Source organism: Siphateles boraxobius, unplaced genomic scaffold (assembly GCF_051911475.1).
Source record: "Siphateles boraxobius isolate OS27281-9 unplaced genomic scaffold, OSU_SipBor_1 66, whole genome shotgun sequence".
In the NCBI taxonomy this organism is placed as follows: Eukaryota; Metazoa; Chordata; class Actinopteri; order Cypriniformes; family Leuciscidae; genus Siphateles; species Siphateles boraxobius.
In genome coordinates, this window is record NW_027509193.1 from 33,587,994 (window position 1) to 33,610,202 (window position 22,209).

At 41.8% G+C, this 22,209-nt stretch overlaps 1 protein-coding gene across 12 annotated transcripts in view; it reads left to right on the forward strand.

Annotated features, from left to right (window-relative positions):
• The window catches only part of crebbpb (CREB binding lysine acetyltransferase b), an 88,429-nt gene extending 68,202 nt beyond the window's left edge, over positions 1-20,227 (forward strand). For 2 of the 12 annotated variants that reach the window (XM_077213729.1, XM_077213724.1), the window contains 19 exons: positions 408-590; positions 1,030-1,350; positions 1,436-1,609; positions 2,418-2,592; positions 2,696-2,814; positions 2,917-3,156; positions 10,704-10,792; positions 11,469-11,582; positions 11,679-11,735; positions 14,375-14,452; positions 14,543-14,610; positions 14,696-14,846; positions 14,998-15,144; positions 15,253-15,366; positions 15,575-15,740; positions 15,861-16,028; positions 16,111-16,272; positions 16,392-16,673; positions 16,986-20,227. In XM_077213729.1, coding sequence (XP_077069844.1) covers positions 408-590; positions 1,030-1,350; positions 1,436-1,609; positions 2,418-2,592; positions 2,696-2,814; positions 2,917-3,156; positions 10,704-10,792; positions 11,469-11,582; positions 11,679-11,735; positions 14,375-14,452; positions 14,543-14,610; positions 14,696-14,846; positions 14,998-15,144; positions 15,253-15,366; positions 15,575-15,740; positions 15,861-16,028; positions 16,111-16,272; positions 16,392-16,673; positions 16,986-19,217 — 5,040 coding nt within the window. In that variant the 3' untranslated portion in view covers positions 19,218-20,227. Of the gene's footprint in view, positions 1-407; positions 591-1,029; positions 1,351-1,435; positions 1,610-2,417; positions 2,593-2,695; positions 2,815-2,916; positions 3,157-10,703; positions 10,793-11,438; positions 11,583-11,678; positions 11,736-14,374; positions 14,453-14,542; positions 14,611-14,695; positions 14,847-14,997; positions 15,145-15,252; positions 15,367-15,574; positions 15,741-15,860; positions 16,029-16,110; positions 16,273-16,391; positions 16,674-16,985 lie in introns of all 12 variants that reach the window. The other 10 variants (XM_077213722.1, XM_077213728.1, XM_077213725.1 and 7 more) reach the window with 6 other exon arrangements.
• The last annotated feature ends 1,982 nt before the right edge of the window (positions 20,228-22,209 follow it).

Below are 22,209 nucleotides of genomic sequence, written 5' to 3' on the forward strand. Positions count from 1 at the left end.
ACTGCGAATGATAATAATGATCATTAATAATGATAAATACTTTTTGGCCTCAAACCAATGTTTGTAATGTTGCGATTCACCTCAAAGCTGGTTGGTTCGGTTCATAGGCTTGTAAATATTCAGAAAACTTTATGAGGATAAATACTTCTGGAACCAAGGCTGGTCGCTGCTGCACACAGAGTATAAAATGTATAATGCATAAATAATATCTTTTTATTCATACATTCATATTTTCAAGTTTATTTCTAGACAACTTTTTTTGTTCTCGAGTGGTTTGTCATCTTAGATTTGCATTTATATAGACTGCTCACTAGGAAATTAAAACAATCCTATTTCACCTAATAAAGAAAGAATGGCAGTAATATACTTCTGTGGCCCAATTCTAACTTCTCTTAATGCTTTTGCAGATGGGTATGTCTCCCTCCAGGATGCAGCAAGCACCATCCATGATGGCAGGCCATGCTAACAATATGGTGGGCCAGCCGCCCAACCAGAACCAGTTCATGAATCAGGCGCCCTTCCCATCATCAGCCGGGGGCATGAATGTGAATGTAAACCTTACCCAGCAGTCGGGTCAGTCTGTCCCACAGGTGAGGAGTCAGAAATGTCCATTTTCCATTGGAGTTTCGTTGTTTGTGGTGTTACTATTGCATTCAAGTGAGACATTTCACCACCACAAACACTTCCTTTCATATGATGAGTGAAATAGTGCCCACCCACTTTTTCAGCTGTGTTAGTTACGGAAGTATTTTTCCCATTCATTTTTCCTCAGCGATTTTTAAAAATCTGTTTTTAGCGATGAACCAAGCGAACCAGCTAAGAGCTGAATCACAACAATACAAATGTTTATTTGAACCAAAAAAGTATTTAACAATTGGACAAAAAGTTAAAATACTTTATAAGTGATGGTTAAAAATGAATGTAATTTACTTCCAGAACCGGCTGTCGCAGTCTATTGTAAATGGCGGCAAATGTAGTTTGATTTGCTATATCATCTGAGTCGCTATGCCCTCCATCTCTCCTCTGCAGCAGCAACAGAACGCTAACCTGACCCTGAATGCTGTGGGCTCTCTCGGCCCCCCGTCCGCCCTGTGCTCCACCCCTCCTCCACCCTCCACCCCATCAGCAGCTGCTAGCCTTCAGCCGCTCCAGACCCAGCCTTCCACGCCGGCCTCCGCTGGAGGCCACGTCACGCCCACCCACATCCCCAGCGGCTTGCCCCGCCCTCCCTCAGTCCTGGGCTCCTCTCCTGCCCCCTCCCAGCCGCACACGCCCCTGCAGTCCCAGCCTGAGCCCCCCCTGCAGATGCAGCAGCCCACCTCTGTGCAAGCCCAGCAGCCCAGCACTCCGGTGAGGATCGAAAACACAGCCTCGTTTGCAGTTGTATGCGATGACACCCTTAACTCATGTCATTCCTCGTTTGTCTGTCCATTAGCTCTCTCAAATGGCCGCTAGCGTTGATAATAGAGTTCCCACGCCTGCGTCTGTGGCTGAGACCCACTCCCAGCAAGCTTTACCTGACTACCCTGCTGTTGAGCCCAAAATTGAGCATCAAGATGACGAGCAGGGGTTTGAATCTGGGAAAAAGCAGCCTGATATCAAGATGGAGGTGTGATATTACTGAAATTAATCTTAAAAATGGTTCCGCAGTTCTTGACTTTATTTCTTGAGTATTACCGGTCAAAAGTCTGGGTTTGGTAAGAATTTTTTTAATATATCTTTTTTTTTTTAAAGATATTGGTACTTTTATTCAGCAAGGATGCATTAACTTGACCAAAGTGGCAAAATATTTCTATTTCAAATAAAAGCTTTTTTTTTTTAACTATATATAGCAAAAAATCTTGAAAAACAACCGTTTTCAGTATTGATGATAGTTAGAAATGTATAATATCAATAATAATTCTTATAAAGATTAATGTTTCTTAAGCATCAAATCATCATATTAGAATGATTTCTGAAGGATCATGTGACACTGAAGACTGGAGTAATGATGCTGAAAATTCCAATTTTAAAGTATATTACAATAGAAAACAGTTATTTTAATGTACCTTTTTATTACTGAATTTTTGATCAAATAAATGTAGCCTTGGTGAGCAAAAGAGCCTTTTATCAAAAATACTCAGAAATATTTTACTGACCCAAATTTTGAATGGTACCATAGGTCTTGGCAAGATTTTTCATCCTTTTATAGATATTCACTGTCTCTCAATGTTAAATTGACTTTGTATTATTAAATGTATCTGTTGAAAGTTTAAACTGATTCATCTTGCTAACTCAAATACAATTTTTGTTAGAGAAGTTCAAATCAGAGACGCTATTAAAAAAACATCTCTTGACGCTCTTCAGTTCTCTAGTTCCACGATCTTTCCTTGTCTAATGAAACAATCTTTAGTAATGTAATTCATGTTGTTCATAAGGATGAAGATGTCAAACCTCTACAAGTAAAGGAGCAGCCAGAGACTGTAGAACCCAAACAGGAACCGATGGAGTCGGAGGAGAAGAAACCAGAGACTAAGACCGAACAAAAAGAGGAGGACGTGTCCAGCACCAATAACGCACCATCCAGTCAATCCGCCCAGTCACGCAAGAAAAGTAAAACATTTTCCTTTGGGAAAAACTGTAAACTGTAAACAAAAAATTGTAACTACATTCAGTAATATCTGTAATTTGATTCAATCTTGATGATTTGATACAGTTTTCAAACCAGAGGAGCTCAGACAGGCATTGATGCCTACCTTAGAAGCGCTGTATCGTCAAGACCCGGAGTCCTTGCCCTTCCGCCAGCCGGTGGACCCAAATCTACTGGGCATCCCGGTAAATCCCATACACCTATTATTGGGCTGATGTAATCTTTTCGTAATCGAAAAGATCTAAAAGTATTAGATAATCACCATGTATTTCATCTTGTTTCTTCAGGACTACTTTGACATTGTAAAGAACCCAATTGACCTTTCCACCATCAAGAGGAAGCTGGACACCGGGCAGTACCAGGAACCCTGGCAGTATGTTGACGACATCTGGCTGATGTTCAACAACGCCTGGCTCTACAACCGCAAAACATCTCGAGTGTACAAGTACTGCTCGAAGCTGGCCGAGGTGTTCGAGCAGGAGATTGACCCTGTCATGCAGGGTCTGGGTTACTGCTGCGGGCGCAAGGTGAGAACTCAGGAAAGAGTTGTTTGCTTATAGGTGAACAGTCCAAACAAACTCAAACTCCTCTGAAACGAAGCTGAGAGCATCTCAGTCGTTCCGAGTGCAGTCATGTTGTTATTGTTAACTATAATGATAACACTTTACAACAAGTTTCCATTTGTTAACATTTATTAATACATTAAAATCAAATATTGTATCTGTTAATATTAACTCTCTGGGGTCGAGAAACGCGCCGGCGCGTTTTGCTGTTTTTTTTCCACATAGCAGCAACATAGACTTAAAATACTCCGTCATTTTTGGTCATATAAATAAAATCAACACATGATTATAAACTATAGAGGGTCTTCTTTTTTTTGTGTACACTCACATTAACATCAAAACCGTGTGGTTTTGTAAAATGAAGAAAATAAACAGGGTGTGCTTTCTGCCTCTCTGTCTCCGTTAAAAATTTTTCTGGTGCACGTCTCTAAACGTAAACAAAGCTCAGCGAATACTATTCACACAAGCACGAGCAATATATCTTTATTATCATTTAAGTTTGTACTTTTAAAATATCTAATTCAAAACTAAAATAAATATTCTCTGTTTATGTAATCTATTAAAAAAGAGAGAGGTGTCAGCCGATCTCATTATCGTTCTCTTAGCTCATTATTCTGCTAATCTGACACGCCCACGGAGAGCGCGCGGTATTCAGACGCAAATGATCTGAAGCAACACATGCAAAGTGTCAACGCCCCTCATAAACGCGATAACACAACAAATGTAATCATCAGATTAATGTAGCCTATTTATTCTTGCGAGGCTGTGTGAGGAATAATCCTGGGACATTTACCTCAGAACATGTACTGTTTTTTTTTTTCATTTCGAGGAGCAACGGATCCATCTGATAAGTTTTTTTTTTATTATTGTTCTAATCGCGATATCATAGTGTATGTAAACCGCAAAAAGACTGTTTAAATATGAATCGCGTCTGTGTGCGAATGAATGAACTGAACAGTTTTTACCAAACCCTATTGCTATACTGAGATGAGTGAAAATCGACTGAAATATGTTGAAATAACGTTAAAATCTCTTTGTATTAGCAACGTATTAAACTGCAAATTAATATGTATGCCCTAATATAGGCTCATAAAAACAAAAAACGACATGCCTATGTTACAGACGAAATATGAAAGACAACATTTCGTCGACTAGTTTTGGATAGATTATTAACGGTTTACTGTAAACTAGACTACTGCCACATTGAATAAGCTTTTGTTCACCAATTTCTGCTCAAATGTTATATATTAGGCTATGTTTTTTTTGTCAAAAATAAAGTCATCAACTAGGATGCTATTATAGTCTTTGTTCCAATGTAGGCTTTATTCAAACTAATGAATCCTTAACTTTGAAATATGTATGATAAAATGTATACTTTAGTTTTTACAAAGAAATATGAAATATCCATATGAGAAGTACGTTTTTTTTATTAGTGTTCTAATTGCGATATCATAGTGTATGTAAACTGCAAAAAGACTGTTTAAATATGAATCGCGTCTGTGTGTGAATGAAGAACTGAACAGTTTTTACCAAACCCTATTGCTATACTGAGATGAGTGAAAATCGACTGAAATATGTTGAAATAACGTTAAAATGTCTTTGTATTAGCAACGTATTAAACTGCAAATTAATATTTATATGCCCTAATATAGGCTATCATAAAAACAACAAACGATATGCCTATGTTACAGAAGAAATATGAAAGACAACATTTCGTTGACTAGTTTTTGGATAGATTATTAACTGTTTACTGTAGCCTAAACTATAGACTACTGCCACATTGAATAAGCTTTTGTTCACCAATTTCTGCTCAAATGTTAAATATATTAGGCTATGTTTGTTTTGTCAAAAATAAAGTCATCAACTAGGATGCTATTATAGTGTTTGTTCCAATGTAGGCTTTATTCAAACTAATGAATCCTTAACTTTGAAATATGTATGATAAAATGTATACTTTAGTTTTTACAAAGAAATATTACACTTGAAATATTGTTATTTTAATTGTTGCTGTAATTGTAACCTTTTTAATAAAATAGCAAATAATATATTTACAAGGTAGATGTAAACAAAATCTTAAAAGGTCAATATAAGCCTTCTCTTCAAATTATTTGTATTGTGTTTTATTAGTGACAAATTTGGGGAGAGGATACATATCCAAAACTTTCTGAAAATACAGTATGAGAATTAACTACACAATTACTAGAAATGTTCACCTTGGATATTATACAATTTGCAAGCAAAAATACAAGTGGAAAAATACTATTTTTTTTATAGATGTTTCCAACTGTGAACCAATTTTGTAGTATATATACATATTTCTTTTCTTGTGTCCTTGTATTCTTTCTTGTGGCTCAGTGACACACCTGTGAAAAGCTCATTATGCAGGCTCATTAAGCAGGTCTTTTGTCTTCACAGGTGTGAATCAGACCATTATACATGAGTCACGCCCATTTCGCATATTGCCTTTCCAAACAAAAAGTGTTTTACTAAATTTAAATCAATGTATTGTTTTATGTGAATGATTTGGAAGGATGATTTTCAGATCATTTTGAAGCAAAAATCCTAGGCGAGAACATCCATTAGTCAAAAGTCTTGTGGACACATATTTAGTATGTGTTTATGTGTTTATGTGGCCTTATTTCAGAGACTTTAAGTTTTAGTTTTTTCAATAACCATGCATAAACAATATTCTCTCAAAAATACAAACATGTACATACATCTTGCTAACATATTATGGTAGCCCTGTTTGTGCTATATAGAGTGAATTTACACCTTTGCCATTAACATGTTTATAAATAACTGAAAAAAGCACAAATGTTAGAGCATGTCAGAACACCTCCAGGACCCCAAAAACACATAGGACCCCAGAGGGTTAATATAACTGAGCTAAAATGAACTAACAATAAATAGTTGTCTTTTTATTTTCTAGCCTTAATCAAACCATTTCTTACAGTATCTATTAAACTTGATCATTGTTAGTTAATGCATTAACTTACATTTACTAATGCCGGGGTCAGTCTACACAATGTTTTTGTGTGTTACGATAGTCACTGTGTCAGATTATTCCTTTTTGACTCCTAAACTCTTGAGGTGTCGTGGACAAGAAACATGTCAGACTACACGTTGCTTCCCGACCAATCATTGCTTGCCGTCTTTAACAACGTGCGTGATGTCATCGAGAAGGTGAAAATAGCGACTGACTTCCGAAAACAAGAGCGTAAACCAAGGGGGTAATCCATCAGCCAGAAACTGAAGCTTCGCGGGAGCCGCCATTGTAGCAGCCGCCATTGTAGCTCCTGGACACGCCCCTTGGCACCGCTACTAGAAGATTTACAACTGTCAGACTGTCGTCAAGCTCAGTTTGAGTGCTGCGATTCAGTTTGAGTCCTGAAACGCCTCCCTCAGTTAAGCACTTTCCAAAATTGCAAAGTAACTTCTAGCAGCACCAATACCATCATCTCTTTCGTTTCACATGTTTGGAAGCTGTGTACAGAAGAGCTTCTGTGCTCCTATTGGTCAATGTCACAGATGTGACGGAAACTGTCTTGGAGGACCGAAATAAAAATGAAACGTGTAACCGGTCTGCAGCTGACCGCTGTTACGTTTCTCTTTCTCTGCATTGTGTACAAGAAGGACCAGGACCAGGACACTATTCACTGTTCATTGCTAAAACATATTACAAAGACTGAACTGTGAAGTACTGAATAGTGGAGTTAGACCGTTGAACAGTTTTTCACCATTGCTGTGTTCCGGATTTTTTGGGCGTTGCTAAAACAAGGGCTCGGACACACTGGAGTGCCTGAGCTCCTGGACACGCCCCTACTTGATGACACACTGGAGCCCCTGAGCTCCTGGACACGACACTACTTGATGACACGCTGGAGCCCCTGAGCTCCTGGACACGCCCCTACTTGATGACACACTGGAGCCCCTGAGCTCCTGGACACGCCCCTACTTGATGACACACTGGAGCCCCTGAGCTCCTGGACACGCCCCTACTTGATGACGCACTGGAGCCCCTGAGCTCCTGGACACGCCCCTACTTGATGACACACTGGAGCCCCTGAGCTCCTGGACACGCCCCTACTTGATGACACACTGGAGCCCCTGAGCTCCCTGGACACGCCCCTACTTGATGACACACTGGAGCCCCTGAGCTCCTGGACACGCCCCTACTTGATGACACACTGGAGCCCCTGAGCTCCTGGACACGCCCCTACTTGATGACGCACTGGAGCTCCTGGACACGCCCCTACTTGATGACACACTGGAGCCCCTGAGCTCCTGGACACGCCCCTACTTGATGACACACTGGAGCCCCTGAGCTCCTGGACACGCCCCTACTTGATGACACACTGGAGCCCCTGAGCTCCTGGACACGCCCCTACTTGATGACGCACTGGAGCCCCTGAGCTCCTGGACACACCCCTACTTGAGGCTGGCCCATCCCCTAACAATATAAATATACAGGTCCTTCTCAAAAAATTAGCATATTGTGATAGTTCATTATTTTCCATAATGTAATGATAAAAATTAAACTTCCATATATTTTAGATTCATTGCACACCAACTGAAGTATTTCAGGTCTTTTATTGTTTTAATACTGATGATTTTGGCATACAGGTCATGAAAACCCCAAATTCCCATCTCAAAAAATTAGCATATTTCATCCGACCAATAAAATAAGTGTTTTTTTAATACAAAAAAAGTCAACCTTCAAATAATTATGTTCAGTTATGCACTCAATACTTGGTCGGGAATCCTTTTGCAGAAATGACTGCTTCAATGCGGCGTGGCATGGAGGCAATCAGCCTGTGGCACTGCTGAGGTGTTATGGAGGCCCAGGATGCTTCGATAGCGGCCTTAAGCTCATCCAGATTGTTGGGTCTTGCGTCTCTCAACTTTCTCTTCACAATATCCCACAGATTCTCTATGGGGTTCAGGTCAGGAGAGTTGGCAGGCCAATTGAGCACAGTAATACCATGGTCAGTAAACCATTTACCCAAGGGCGTAGATTTGGTTTGAACATTGGGGGGGTTGAAGTTTGGGTATGCCTCCTGATATTGTGATCATGGTATAAATAATGGGGGGGGGTTGTAATGCATAGATTTAAATATTGGGGGGGTTATATCCCCCCCATCCCCCCCACAAATTACGCCCCTGCATTTACCAGTGGTTTTGGCACTGTGAGCAGGTGCCAGGTCGTGCTGAAAAATGAAATCTTCATCTCCATAAAGCTTTTCAGCAGATGGAAGCATGAAGTGCTCCAAAATCTCCTGATAGCTGGCTACATTGACCCTGCCCTTGATAAAACACAGTGGACCAACACCAGCAGCTGACATGGCACCCCAGACCATCACTGACTGTGGGTACTTGACACTGGACTTCAGGCATTTTGGCATTTCCTTCTCCCCAGTCTTCCTCCAGACTCTGGCACCTTGATTTCCGAATAACATGCAAAATTTGCTTTCATCCGAAAAAAGTACTTTGGACCACTGAGCAACAATCCAGTGCTGCTTCTCTGTAGCCCAGGTCAGGCGCTTCTGCCGCTGTTTCTGGTTCAAAAGTGGCTTGACCTGGGGAATGCGGCACCTGTAGCCCATTTCCTGCACACGAGTGTGCACGGTGGCTCTGGATGTTTCTACACCAGACTCAGTCCACTGCTTCCGCAGGTCCCCCAAGGTCTGGAATCGGTCCTTCTCCACAATCTTCCTCAGGGTCCGGTCACCTCTTCTCGTTGTGCAGCGTTTTTTGCCACACTTTTTCCTTCCCACAGACTTCCCACTGAGGTGCCTTGATACAGCACTCTGGGAACAGCCTATTTGTTCAGAAATTTCTTTCTGTTTGTTACCCTCTTGCTTGAGGGTGTCAATGATGGCCTTCTGGACAGCAGTCAGGTCGGCAGTCTTACCCATGATTGCGGTTTTGAGTAATGAAACAGGCTGGGAGTTTTTAAAAGCCTCAGGAATCTTTTGCAGGTGTTTAAAGTTAATTAATTGATTCAGATGATTAGGTTATTAGCTCGTTTAGAGAACCTTTTTATGATATGCTAATTTTTTGAGATGGGAATTTTGGGTTTTCATGAGCTGTATGCCAAAATCATCAGTATTAAAACAATAAAAGACCTGAAATATTTCAGTTGGTGTGCAATGAATCTAAAATATATAAAAGTTTAATTTTTATCATTACATTAAGGAAAATAATGAACTTTATCACAATATGCTAATTTTTTGAGAAGGACCTGTAGTACATTCAGCTATGCCTTCGTTACGGAAAGACGTACTACCTGGATGTGATCACGTACAAAACAATCGGTGTCCTTATTTAAATTTCCGTAAAACGATCACATCAAGAAGAGGTGGATTAATTTTGTGAAGAGCACCTTGATGGAGAGCTGAGGATCACCGCCAAAACCTGCCTCTGTAGTGATAATTTTACACGGGATAGTTTTATAAACTTTCGTCGGAGACATCTGGGATTCACTGATAATCCGCTGTTACTGGTGAATGGGGCCGAACCGACTATCTCCCGCCTCTGCCTTCATCCTCCCGTCGCACCGACAACTGGTGCCATCATCGGCAGTGCGTGCCAACCGTGCGAGCGTCCATTCCAGCTGTAGCGGTGACAGTTGAGTGTGGCGATGGCAGCTTTCCCGGGAGTGGGCGTGGTTTCAGCCCAGATAGCGGACACGCCCCCAGCGTTTGAGAGCCGAGACTACTGCTAATTTTTTCAAGATTTTGATAGCTTATTTTATGCACTTGGCGGCTTTTTTATCATTTAAATTTGGCTGGGTGGCTAATAACACATTTTTCTGTGGTGTGACAAACTCAGAACACATACTTAATTTTGACTTTAGAGGGACTTTAAACTTCACTTATAACTCGCTTCATTTATTACACTTGCAAGTTACATATTTTAAGAGATATCAGTGCAAGTTACTTTCCGTTAAAACAGTTCAAACATGTATTTTAGTCTAGGACTAGACTTAAGCCTTGTCTGTGTAACTGGGGGATAAAGTATTAGATAAAAAACTTATTTAATTGCCAAGGCAAAACCTCTAATTTTGGTTTAAGTACTTATATTACTAAAAATAAGTACTTATATTACATTTGTTAACATTAGCTAACTACATTATTGAACTAACAATGAACAGTACTTCTACAGTACATCTTTAAAGCTAATTTTAACATTGAATACATTTTTTAAATAAAGTTATCTGTAACAATGCACTGTGAACAAACAAATGATCAGTATTGTTTTATTAACTAACAGTAACAAAGATTAATACATTCTGTAAAACACACATTACTTGTTTTTTGATCATGTTAGCAAATTCATTAACTAATGTTATCAAATGAGACCTTATTGTAAAGGGTTACCGAAGTATTCAATGAAACTAAAATTAACGACAATAGAAAATATATTAAAAATGCTCATTTAAAATAATTATAAATAATGCTAAAATATGACCATGGTTGCACTTAACAGAATTGTCTTTTCTGTCTCCACAGTACGAGTTTTCACCTCAGACTCTTTGCTGCTATGGCAAACAGCTCTGCACTATCTCCAGAGATGGCACATATTACAGCTACCAAAACAGGTAACCAATGGCGTGAGAAATGAGGTGGCGATGAACAAGTTTCCAAATGGGACCGTGATGCACTGAGATCAGGCTTGAGATGTTTAGTGCTCAATTGACTCCGTGTTGTGTGCACCTTATAAACAGAGTCATAAAAGCAAGTTCAAAGGTTAAGCGTCTTGCTCAAGGGTGCAGTGGTAATACTTTGGTCAGTCCTTGTTGGATTTGAATCTTTCGGGTTACAAGCTTTGCTTACAAGGCTGCTTCACCCAGCAGACCCACTAGGATATGTGTAAATCCTGAAAAGTTTTTTAATTGTCATAATTTTGATAAATAGAAAACCTGGAAATGCTCTAGTGCATCACTTTCCCACGTTTCTCATCCTTCATCATGTTTGTTTGTTTAGTGCGTATAATTTGTTGTTAAGATCCAGTGGTCAATCAGAAAATGCATGCAGTTTCTCTCTGGTGCATGAAAAGACGGACCATCCTGTTGCTATCCATCATTTTTTGATTTAACGCTCATTTGTGAGTTGGATTGCTAACCTGTGCTCTGCCTCGGCTTGTCTGCTGTGTGTTGTATCTCTGCCCGACCCCACATTCTGCACTCTTGTGCTGTGCTGCTCTCCGTGTGCCGGTTTACCTGTGCTCTTGTGTGCTGGCTCCAGTTCACCCAAATATGGCCTTGTTGCCGACAGGTATCACTTCTGCGAGAAGTGCTTCAACGAGATCCAGGGCGACAGTGTCACCCTGGGAGACGACCCCGCGCAGCCGCAGACGTATGTATCTTCTGTCGCCCAGAAAGCTTTGAGGTTTTGCTTCTATTAAATCGCACAAATACTCCTAAAGAATGAGTTGTACACCTATAAAGATGCGATGTGGAATGTATCTTCTACGTGTCTCTGCAGTATGATATCAAAGGAGCAGTTTGAGAAGAAGAAAAATGACATGTTGGACTCTGAGCCGTAAGTCTCATCATTTTAATACTTTTTGTGTGTATTTTAGACTGCACTTTTGCATACTAGTATAGCAACAATATATATTTTTATGCATATTGTATGCAAATAAAGTGACATGAATCAGAAGCACAATCAACTATGATGTCTTCAGTCTTTCTTTGATTAGATCACAATATTCAAAAAAAAATATAAAATAATTGACTTTTTGAATGCCACTTCCAGAAATAACTAGTTATTTCTCAAAAAAATTCAAGAAATTGTCATTTTTGCACATCCATTTGCATATTAATTAAAAAATGGCAGGCATTTTATTGTGCATTATGTAGTGAGTTGTACTTTTTAGGGGTGTGACGAGATCTCGCGAGACTAAAATGTGGCGATTTCCCGTCGTGTGAAAAGCTGTCTCGCGAAATCGCCAAATTCGTTGCGCAATAGAGCCTTAACGTCTGATAAATGTCTTATCTTGTAGAATGTGCGCTTAGCACCGCTGCATCTTATACACAGAGTACGCGCGATCACGAATTTCAAAGTGAAAGTAAAACACAAGCTCCCTGATGTGCGCAAATTAGGCTGCACATACAATAGTCACCCAATACCCATCTCTGGACTAATTAAATGGCTACGGTCTTTGTTTGCACTTCGAATATTGAGAGAGTAGCTACTGTAACGTCTTGACAACAGACAAGGTAGGCTCAGTTTCTGAACTTGTGATCGGAACGCAGGAACACAAGAACAACTGTAAAGACAAACACACCAGCCTCGTTTCTCTACCAGCCTTTTCCAAAATCCAAACTCACAGCATTAACCCCATAACTGCCGGTGCAAAATAAAACCACAATTTCACAACAATTATATAAAGAGTCTGTGTGCTACAGTACTTTGATTATGGTTGCACTTCCACTTATTTTTTGCTAGACTAAGACACTAAGAAAACTTGTTTATTTTTGTTTTTATGTCTATATTCAATTTGTGTAAGGAAATTCAGTTAGGAAGTCATACACAGCCTCAATCAGAAGTTCTGAAAGCTCATAAATGTACAGTTAGGTCTGAAGAGACTCATGTGAAATCATACAGGAGAAAAGCCAGTCAGTAAAAATTAGGGATGGCCCGATACCGATACTGGCATCGGGGATCGGGTCGATACTGTCCTCATGTACTCGTACTCATAAAAATTCGCCGATACCACGCCCCGATACCACGTACATTTTGCGAAACGAAACTGGCCGCCGCGAGTGCTTTGTCGAGGTGAACTGAGGCATAGGGACGTGCACTCCCAACGCAAAAGAGTGCGGCGCGGCACTAGATCTGATGGCCGAGCGCGGGCGCGGGTGGTAATGCACTCACTCTGTGTGTGAGGGGTTCCGGGAGAATAAAACGATTCGCGGGACTCCCGCAAACTAGAAATATCTATGAATACAACATATTAAAACTAATAGATTTTCATTCATCTGTTGCAGAAAAGCAAGAAGAACAACTAAAACAAAATAGAAACGATTTACAGGCCAGAGTTTCTATTCATAACATGTTTGCAGCGTTGAGCGATGTAGCCAATCACAGACATGTGTGTTGATTTCTTGAACGCAATGGCTAATCAGAAGCATTTAAGATAGACTCCCCTCACTGCTCAAAACTTTTTTGTTCAGTGCTGAATTCTGTATGCTGGCAAATCCTCTAATTATAACAAACAAAGTGTGGATATTATGAAAGATTCATTGTGCAGTCAGCTTCATTGATAATAACAGATGTGTGAGATCGCGATGAACTGTCAGCTTTTTAGGAATTAGACTATTAAGGGAGCGCACTTTGGGCGCATTCAGTCATGTCAGACCATGCACGCAGTAACTGCTTGTTTTTATGTTAAATTAACAGTGGTTTGTGTGTTAATACATTTATTATTTTACTCATTATTATTTATTTTTAGACTTGTTAAAACAAGCAGAGAAGAAAATAAAAACAGTCTTCTAACCTGTGTTCTAAAATAGTCTTCTGTCTTCTTTTCTGGGAGCCTATAGTTACTTTTGCGGTAGAAATATTGGTATCGGTACTCGATATCGGCAAGTACACAAATGTAAATACTCGTATCGGTTTGAAAAAAAATGGTATCGGGCCATCCCTAGTAAAAATCTTACAATGCTTGCATATTGTTTTCTTTCAATGCATTTGATAATTCATACTCATTAAGTAGACCTAAAATGACATGCATTAGAAGATCATTAGTTAAATGTTAAAACATTTCAAAATGCACCTGCAATTTTTCCAGTCATGAATTTTGTCTTTGAGGATTTCTGAAAAAAATCTTGTCTCGTCTCGTTCTCGTGAACCCAATCTCGTGTCTCGTCTCGTCTCGTGAGATAAGTATCTCATCACACCCCTAGTACTTTTAATTCTGAAAAGTCACATGAAATGGTAACATTTTACATTAAGCTTTCATAATGTTAATGTCAACATTTTCTAATACATTTGAACATTTAACATGAGTTAACACTGAACTAATATAAACATTTTATAAACTAACGTTAACAAAAATGAATAAAGCCTGTAAAAATGCATTTGCCATTGTTAGTGCATTAACTAATATTTACAAATTAGGTCTTATTCTAAAACGCTTGTCAATATTGTTTTTAACACCTTCTCTGTATTAACAGCTTTGTTGAATGTAAAGACTGTGGCCGGAAAATGCATCAAATCTGTGCACTGCATTACGACATCATCTGGCCAACAGGGTGAGCATTTTATCTGCCTGTTCTCCTGAAGTTTAGTATGTCATGTGACGTGATCACTACAGCTCCTGTTTGTCTCTTCTCCTATAACAGTTTCATCTGTGACAACTGCATGAAGAAGTCAGGAAAAACGAGAAAGGAAAACAAGTTCTCTGCTAAAAGTGAGTGTTTTTAATGTATATTCCTGCTTGCCTCTCTGTCATTGTCTGTTGCAGAGTGAAGTAACTCTTGTGTATTTCTGATCAGGGTTACAGACCACAAGGCTGGGATCATACATCGAGGACCGAGTGAATAAGTACTTGAAAAGGCAGAATCACCCCGAGGCTGGAGAGGTGTTCGTGCGGGTGGTCGCCAGCTCTGAAAAGACTGTGGAGGTCAAACCTGGGATGAAATCCAGGTAACATCACAGATAATGAATATGAATCCAGCATTTGACTGACTTAGGCAGAAACAAATTGGTTCGATTTTGATTTCATGCTGACTAAGAATGGTTTTCTATGTACCTGAATTGAAAGAAGCTAATTTTGTATCAAACAATTTCTCTGCAGGTTTGTTGACTCGGGAGAGATGTGCGAAAGCTTTCCCTACAGAACCAAAGCACTTTTTGCATTTGAGGAGATTGATGGAGTGGATGTGTGTTTCTTTGGCATGCATGTCCAGGAATATGGATCTGAATGTCCCTTTCCTAACACCAGGTATCATGCAAATACTGATCTGTTTAAAAAAAACAAAAAAAAACAATGCTGAATTGTGTCTTGAACAGTCAGAATTGACTGATTGTCTTCTTTTTCTCCTGTTTCCAGGCGGGTATACATATCATATCTTGACAGTATTCACTTCTTCAAGCCTCGGTTGCTAAGAACTGCAGTTTACCATGAAATCCTCATTGGCTATTTGGAGTATGTTAAGAAACTTGGGTAAGTTGTGCCACCTTAAGTTAAACATGCTTCCTTAAAGATATGTGTAATGGTTTTTTGGTGTTACAATACATGCTTTCTCCAATCTCAGCCTTCACTCTAAATATGTATATGTATGAATAAAGTTCACTCTAAATATGAAGAAAAAAAAAAACACGTACGAATGGCTTATTTAATGCACTAATGAATTTGATTTTCCCACTTACAGATATGTGACTGGTCATATCTGGGCCTGCCCACCTAGTGAAGGCGATGACTACATCTTCCACAGTCACCCTCCTGATCAGAAGATTCCCAAGCCTAAAAGACTCCAGGAGTGGTACCGCAAAATGCTGGACAAAGCATTTGCAGAAAGAATCATTCATGACTATAAGGTATGCTGATGTTGGATTAGTATTTTAATGGATTTGCGCTCTGTCAGGTTTCATTCATAATGAGTTAACATCATATTGTCAAAGATAGGACTCACAAAATGGCTCACTTGTGTTATGCAGGACATATTTAAGCAGGCCACCGAGGACCGGCTTACAAGTGCCAATGAGCTACCCTATTTCGAAGGTGATTTTTGGCCCAATGTTCTGGAGGAAAGCATCAAGGAGCTGGAACAGGAGGAGGAAGAAAGGAAGAAGGAGGAGAATACAGCCTCCTCTGAGACCGTAGAGGTTAGTCAGAGTGCCAAATGGTGTGAATGAGTATTTAGTGTAGTCTGTAGCCATTTTTTCTAAATGTCTTGCATTTCCGCAGGGAACCCAAGTTGACAGCAAGAACGGCAAAAAGAAGAACAATAAAAAGACCAACAAAAACAAGAGCAGCGTGAGCCGTGCCAACAAAAAGAAGCCTGGGATGCCGAATGTAGCTAATGATCTGTCCCAGAAGCTATATGCAACAATGGAGAAGCACAAAGAGGTGGGACTAGACTTTTTACCTAAATTACTAGAAACTTTTATTAGAAACCATTACTTCCACTCAAAATTTAGTAATGTGCCAAGTGCTGACCAGATCTTCTCTTACTTTGTGAAATCCAGGTGTTCTTCGTTATCCACCTCCATGCTGGTCCAGTGGTCAACACCCTTCCTCCGATCATGGACCCTGACCCGCCGCTGACCTGCGACCTGATGGACGGCCGTGATGCCTTCCTGACACTGGCTAGGGACAAGCACTGGGAGTTCAGTTCCCTGCGCCGCTGCAAATGGAGCAGTATGTGCATGCTGGTGGAGCTACACAATCAGGGTCAAGACCGATTTGTGTACACCTGCAACGAATGCCAGCATCATGTAGAGACACGCTGGCATTGCACCGTTTGCGTGGTCAGTCTCCTCTTTGTGGCTTTGACAGAGCATTTGGGTTACTGTTGCCATTGTTTAATATTCAACAGGTAGTTTGTAAAAACTAGATGAGAAATTATACCATTGTATTGGCAATTTATCTAGATCTGAGGTGGAAACTAGCAGGTTGGATGTTCGAACCTCGCAAGGAGGGAACCATTGCTCTAGGACAACTTTACCTGTAGCTATAAATATAACGCCAGTATACCGGCTCCAGTTGTGCTGCAGTGAATTAATATTCTATATTATGATTATCCAGAAAGCAATACCAATTCTATTTCTGATTTCTTTCAGGACTTTGATCTATGCATTAACTGCTACAACTCCAAGGGCCATGAGCACCAAATGGTGAAGTGGGGATTGGGCCTGGACGACGACAGCAACAACCAGGGCGGCGAGGCCAACAAGAGCCCACAAGAGAGTCGACGCCTCAGCATCCAACGCTGCATTCAGTCGCTGGTGCATGCCTGCCAGTGCCGCAACGCCAACTGTTCTCTGCCGTCTTGTCAGAAGATGAAGAGAGTGGTGCAGCATACCAAGGGCTGCAAGCGCAAGACCAATGGAGGCTGCCCTGTTTGCAAGCAACTCATCGCATTGTGCTGCTACCATGCCAAGCACTGCCAGGAGAACAAGTGCCCCGTGCCCTTTTGTCTAAATATCAAGCACAAGCTGCGACAGCAGCAGATTCAGCAGCGACTGCAGCAGGCACAGATGATGCGGCGGCGTATGGCACTAATGCAGGGCCGAGGAATGCCTCCGAGTCTACCCTCCCCAACTACCTCAGGAGGTCCGGGGACGCCCAACTCTCAGCAGCTGCAGCAGCCTAACACACCTCAGACCTCGCAGTCTTTAGCCAACCAGCCCCAACAGACGCATCCAAATGTGGCTGGAATGGTGCAAGGCTTCCCCAGCCAACCACCGACACCAGGACCCCAGGGTAAACCAGGGCCGCAGTCCTCGCCCCTTCAACAGCAGCAGCAACAGTCTCCCCTGCCCATGCCTCCTCAACAACAGCCTCAGCCCTCTCCGCAGCAGCAGGCTTTGAAAGTTGCGCAACAAATAGAGATGATGACCAAAGTTAAGCAGCAGCAGCAGCAACAACAACAACAACAGCAACAACAACAACAGCAGCAGCAGCAAGACTATAGAATGAATATGAACGGCATGCCGATGAACCAACCTCGCATGATGAGTCCCATGCAGATGATGGGCCCTCGTGGTCCTCAGATGGTTCAGAACATGCAGCCTGGCCAGTGGCCACCTGGGATGCAAGGGTCCATGCAGAATCCGCAGGCGCCTCCAACGCAGCAAGTGCCCCCGCAGCAAATGGCCATGGCCTCACAGCAGTCTCAGGTTGCGCAGACGCCCCAACAGGCGCAAATGATGCAGCGCGCCTTGATGCAGCAGCAGCAGCAACAACAGCAGCAGCAGCCGAGGCAAATGCAGGCCGTCATGCCTCCCCAGCAGGCGCAACCGCAGGCCCCTCAGCAACAAGGCATGCAGCAAAGAGGTGTGACCAGCAGCATCGCTCCAGGAGCGCTGCAGGACCTTCTGCGCACGTTAAAATCACCAAGCTCCCCTCAGCAGCAGCAGCAGGTCCTCAATATCCTCAAGTCGAATCCGCATCTTATGGCTGCGTTCATCAAACAGCGCACGGCGAAATACCAAGCCAGCCAACCGCAGCAGCAGAACCCGCAGGCCATGCTCGCAGGGCAGCCGGGAATGCAGAACATGGCGGCCATGCAGGCCGGCCCCGTGCAGAGACCCGTCATGCCCTCCCAGCAGGCGCAGCCGGCCCCGACCCAATCCATGGCGGCACTCGGTTCACAGGGACAAATGATGAACGCTGCGCACAACGGGAACCAGCAGCTGTTCCGCCGGCAACTAATTCGGCAGATGCAGCAGCAGCAGCAACTACAGGGAACACTCCCTTCAGGACAAGGGAGATTCCCGCAGCCGCAAGGCGCAGCTAGTTACTCGCAAATCCGCATGCAGCAGATGGCCATGCAGGGCGGCGGAGGGCAAATGCAACCCATGGCTCAGATGGGCCAGCCTGGCATGAGTATGGACGCCCAGCAGAATATGCTGCAACAGCGCTTGCTGCAGCAGCAGCAACAACAACAGTTGCTGAAGCAGCAAATGGGCTCGCCGGCACAGGCCGCTTCCATGAGTCCCCAATCCCACATGCTTGCAGGACAGGCGCAGGGAGCCCACCTGCCCGGACAGGCCATGGCTAATGCGTTGGGCAACCAGGTGAGGTCGCCTGCCCCCGTGCAATCGCCCCGTCCCCCTTCCCAACAGCCACCACATTCCAGCCCGTCCCCTCGCATGCAGCCCCAGCCCTCGCCCCTACACCCGAGCCTGGCGGGCCCCATGCCAGGCCCCATGGACCAGGCTCACCTGTGCACACCTGAACAGAGTGCAATGCTTCCGCAGCTGAACACGCCAAACCGTGGAGGGCTTTCCAATGACTTGAGCATGGACACCACGGGCGATACGCTAGAAAAGTTCGTCGAGGGATTGTAGCATTGTGACGTTCTTTTGCGGAGAGAAAATGTGTGTTTTGTACGCGAGAAATTAAAGACGACAAAATGATAAGACTGTAATAGGTTTACACAACCAATGGACTGCTTTTTCTTCCTTATTGGAGGGATTGAATTTACTGTTTAAAGAGCAGAATCACAAAGGCGTTTTTTTTTCTAGGACGGGATGTCGGACCGGACAAAATTCAATCCTGGTCTATAAGGAGTTACATTTTTAATTGTTTTTTGTTTTGTTTTTCGGGGAGGGGGTTATTTTGAGCTTATGGACTTTTTAAATGGAATTTCTCAAGGCAAAATATTTGATTTTATTATTGAAGACTTTCATTTTTGTATGTTTGCAAACTGAAATGCATTCTTTCTTTTTTTTTTGTGAGTGTGTGCGCGTGTTTAGGGACTAAGATAATTGTCGTGGAATCAGGATCAATCCTCATTCCTGTCTTATACGTATTCACATTTACCAGGTTTGGAAAAGGACACGCAGCCTTTTTCTCTCCAAACTGTGGAGTTTGTACAGAGGACCTGTATTCATTTGTACAGAAAGGAGCTTGGCTACTACACACACACACACACACACACACACACACACAAACACAAACACGCGAGCAAATTGTGAAAGTTGCTCTTATTTTTCAAGGTGCCCAGATGTGTTTATTTATTGGCCTGGATTCAGTAGTTGTCTCTCTTAAGATGTAGGAAGATGTTCCTGTTTTCTCGTTTGATCTCTGAAACATCGATGATGTCCCCTCCACCTCGCGTATGAGGCTGGAGCTTCGTCTGACTGCTGATTTGTTCAAAGAGTTCTTCAGTCAACCTCTTGTTTTTTTTTCTCCTCATGAAACTTGAATTGAAGGTGAACGATTCTTTAATGTAAATCATGCAGCTTGATGACATACTGTAAATAAAAGGAAAAAAGATTGAGATCGCTGTATAAACTGGTTAAGATCTTGTTTCGTACTTATATACCATATTGTTAAATAAACTGTGTGCAACAGACACTGCTTCTGATGACTTCATCTTGCGTGTTCTCGGAAATCTCATTTCCGGCTATTTATGTGCCCGAGTATTTACATATTGCACCCAACTGTCTGTTTTTACCATGTAGCAAGTGTAATTAACCATTTTAATTTATGTCTTCACTGTTTAATTGTAACTGTAAAAAAAAGTGCTGTTGAAGAATAACCGTTTGACTTTTTTCTGCATATATTGCAGTCTGTGCTCAACACTAGCTTCACTGCGCCTCCTGGTGTCTGAATGGGGCAACTGCAGTTTAGAGCCCTTGTTCTGCAATTCACCATGTCTGTGCGCACTGCATTGGTCATTTCACAGGGTTGGATGCGATACAATTGGAGAGAAAAAACCTTATTGTCAATGTAAAATTTGGCCTGTTTATATTTTTTGTTTCTAGCTAACAGTGTTAGGCAAGTTAATTTAAAAAAGTAATTACTAGTTACTTATTACATCTTCAACAGTGCAATTAGATTACTGCACTAATTACACTTTAAAAAGTATATACTAATATATATACACTCACCTAAAGGATTATTAGGAACACCATACTAATACTGTGTTTGACCCCCTTTCGCCTTCAGAACTGCCTTAATTCTACGTGGCATTGATTCAACAAGGTGCTGAAAGCATTCTTTAGAAATGTTGGCCCATATTGATAGGATAGCATCTTGCAGTTGATGGAGATTTGTGGGATGCACATCCAGGGCACAAAGTTCCCGTTCCACCACATCCCAAAGATGCTCTATTGGGTTGAGATCTGGTGACTGTGGGGGCCATTTTAGTACAGTGAACTCATTGTCATGTTCAAGAAACCAATTTGAAATGATTCAAGCTTTGTGACAAGGTGCATTATCTTATTTTAAGTAGCCATCAGAGGATTGGTACATGGTGACCATAAAGGGATGGAAATGGTCAGAAACAATGCTCAGGTAGGCCGTGGCATTTAAACGATGCCCAATTGGCACTAAGGGGCCTAAAGTGTGCCAAGAAAACATTTCTCACCATTACACCACCACCACCAGCCTGCACAGTGGTAACCAGGCATGATGGATCCATGTTCTCATTCTGTTTACGCCAAATTCTGACCCTACCATCTGAATGTCTCAACAGAAATCGAGACTCATCAGACCAGGCAACATTTTTCCAGTCTTCAACTGTCCAATTTTGGTGAGCTCTTGCAAATTGTAGCCTCTTTTTCCAATTTGTAGTGGAGATGAGTGGTACCTGGTGGGGTCTTCTGCTGTTGTAGCCCATCCGCCTCAAGGTTGTGCGTGTTGTGGCTTCACAAATGCTTTGCTGCATACCTCGGTTGTAACGAGTGGTTATTTCAGTCAAAGTTGCTCTTCTATCAGCTTGAATCAGTCGGCCCATTCTCCTCTGACCGCTAGCATCAACAAGGCATTTTCGCCCACAGGACTGCCGCGTACTGGATGTTTTTCCCTTTTCACACCATTCTTTGTAAACCCTAGAAATGGTTGTGCGTGAAAATCCCAGTAACTGAGCAGATTGTGAAATACTCAGACCGGCCCATCTGGCACCAACAACCATGCCACGCTCAAAATTGCTTAAATCACCTTTCTATCCCATTCTGACATTCAGTTTGGAGTTCAGGAGATTGTCTTGACCAGGACCACACCCCTAAATGCATTGAAGCAACTGCCATGTGATTGGTTGATTAGATAATTGCATTGAGATATTGAACAGGGGTTCCTAATAATCCTTTAGGTGAGTGTATACACTAATAAATACTAATAATTCCTCAAATCTGCAACTTCGATCAGTTGAACAATGCAAGGATAGACGTGAAACTGCTCTTTTAATTCTTTTAATAAATGTAAACATTCTCCATTCGAATAGACCTGTCAGAAAGAAATTACACAATTTTATATTAATAACATTAGACATTGTTGTTAAATCCATTACTGTTTTAGATTGAATTGTTCTAGTCTATAGAAAATGTAACTCCG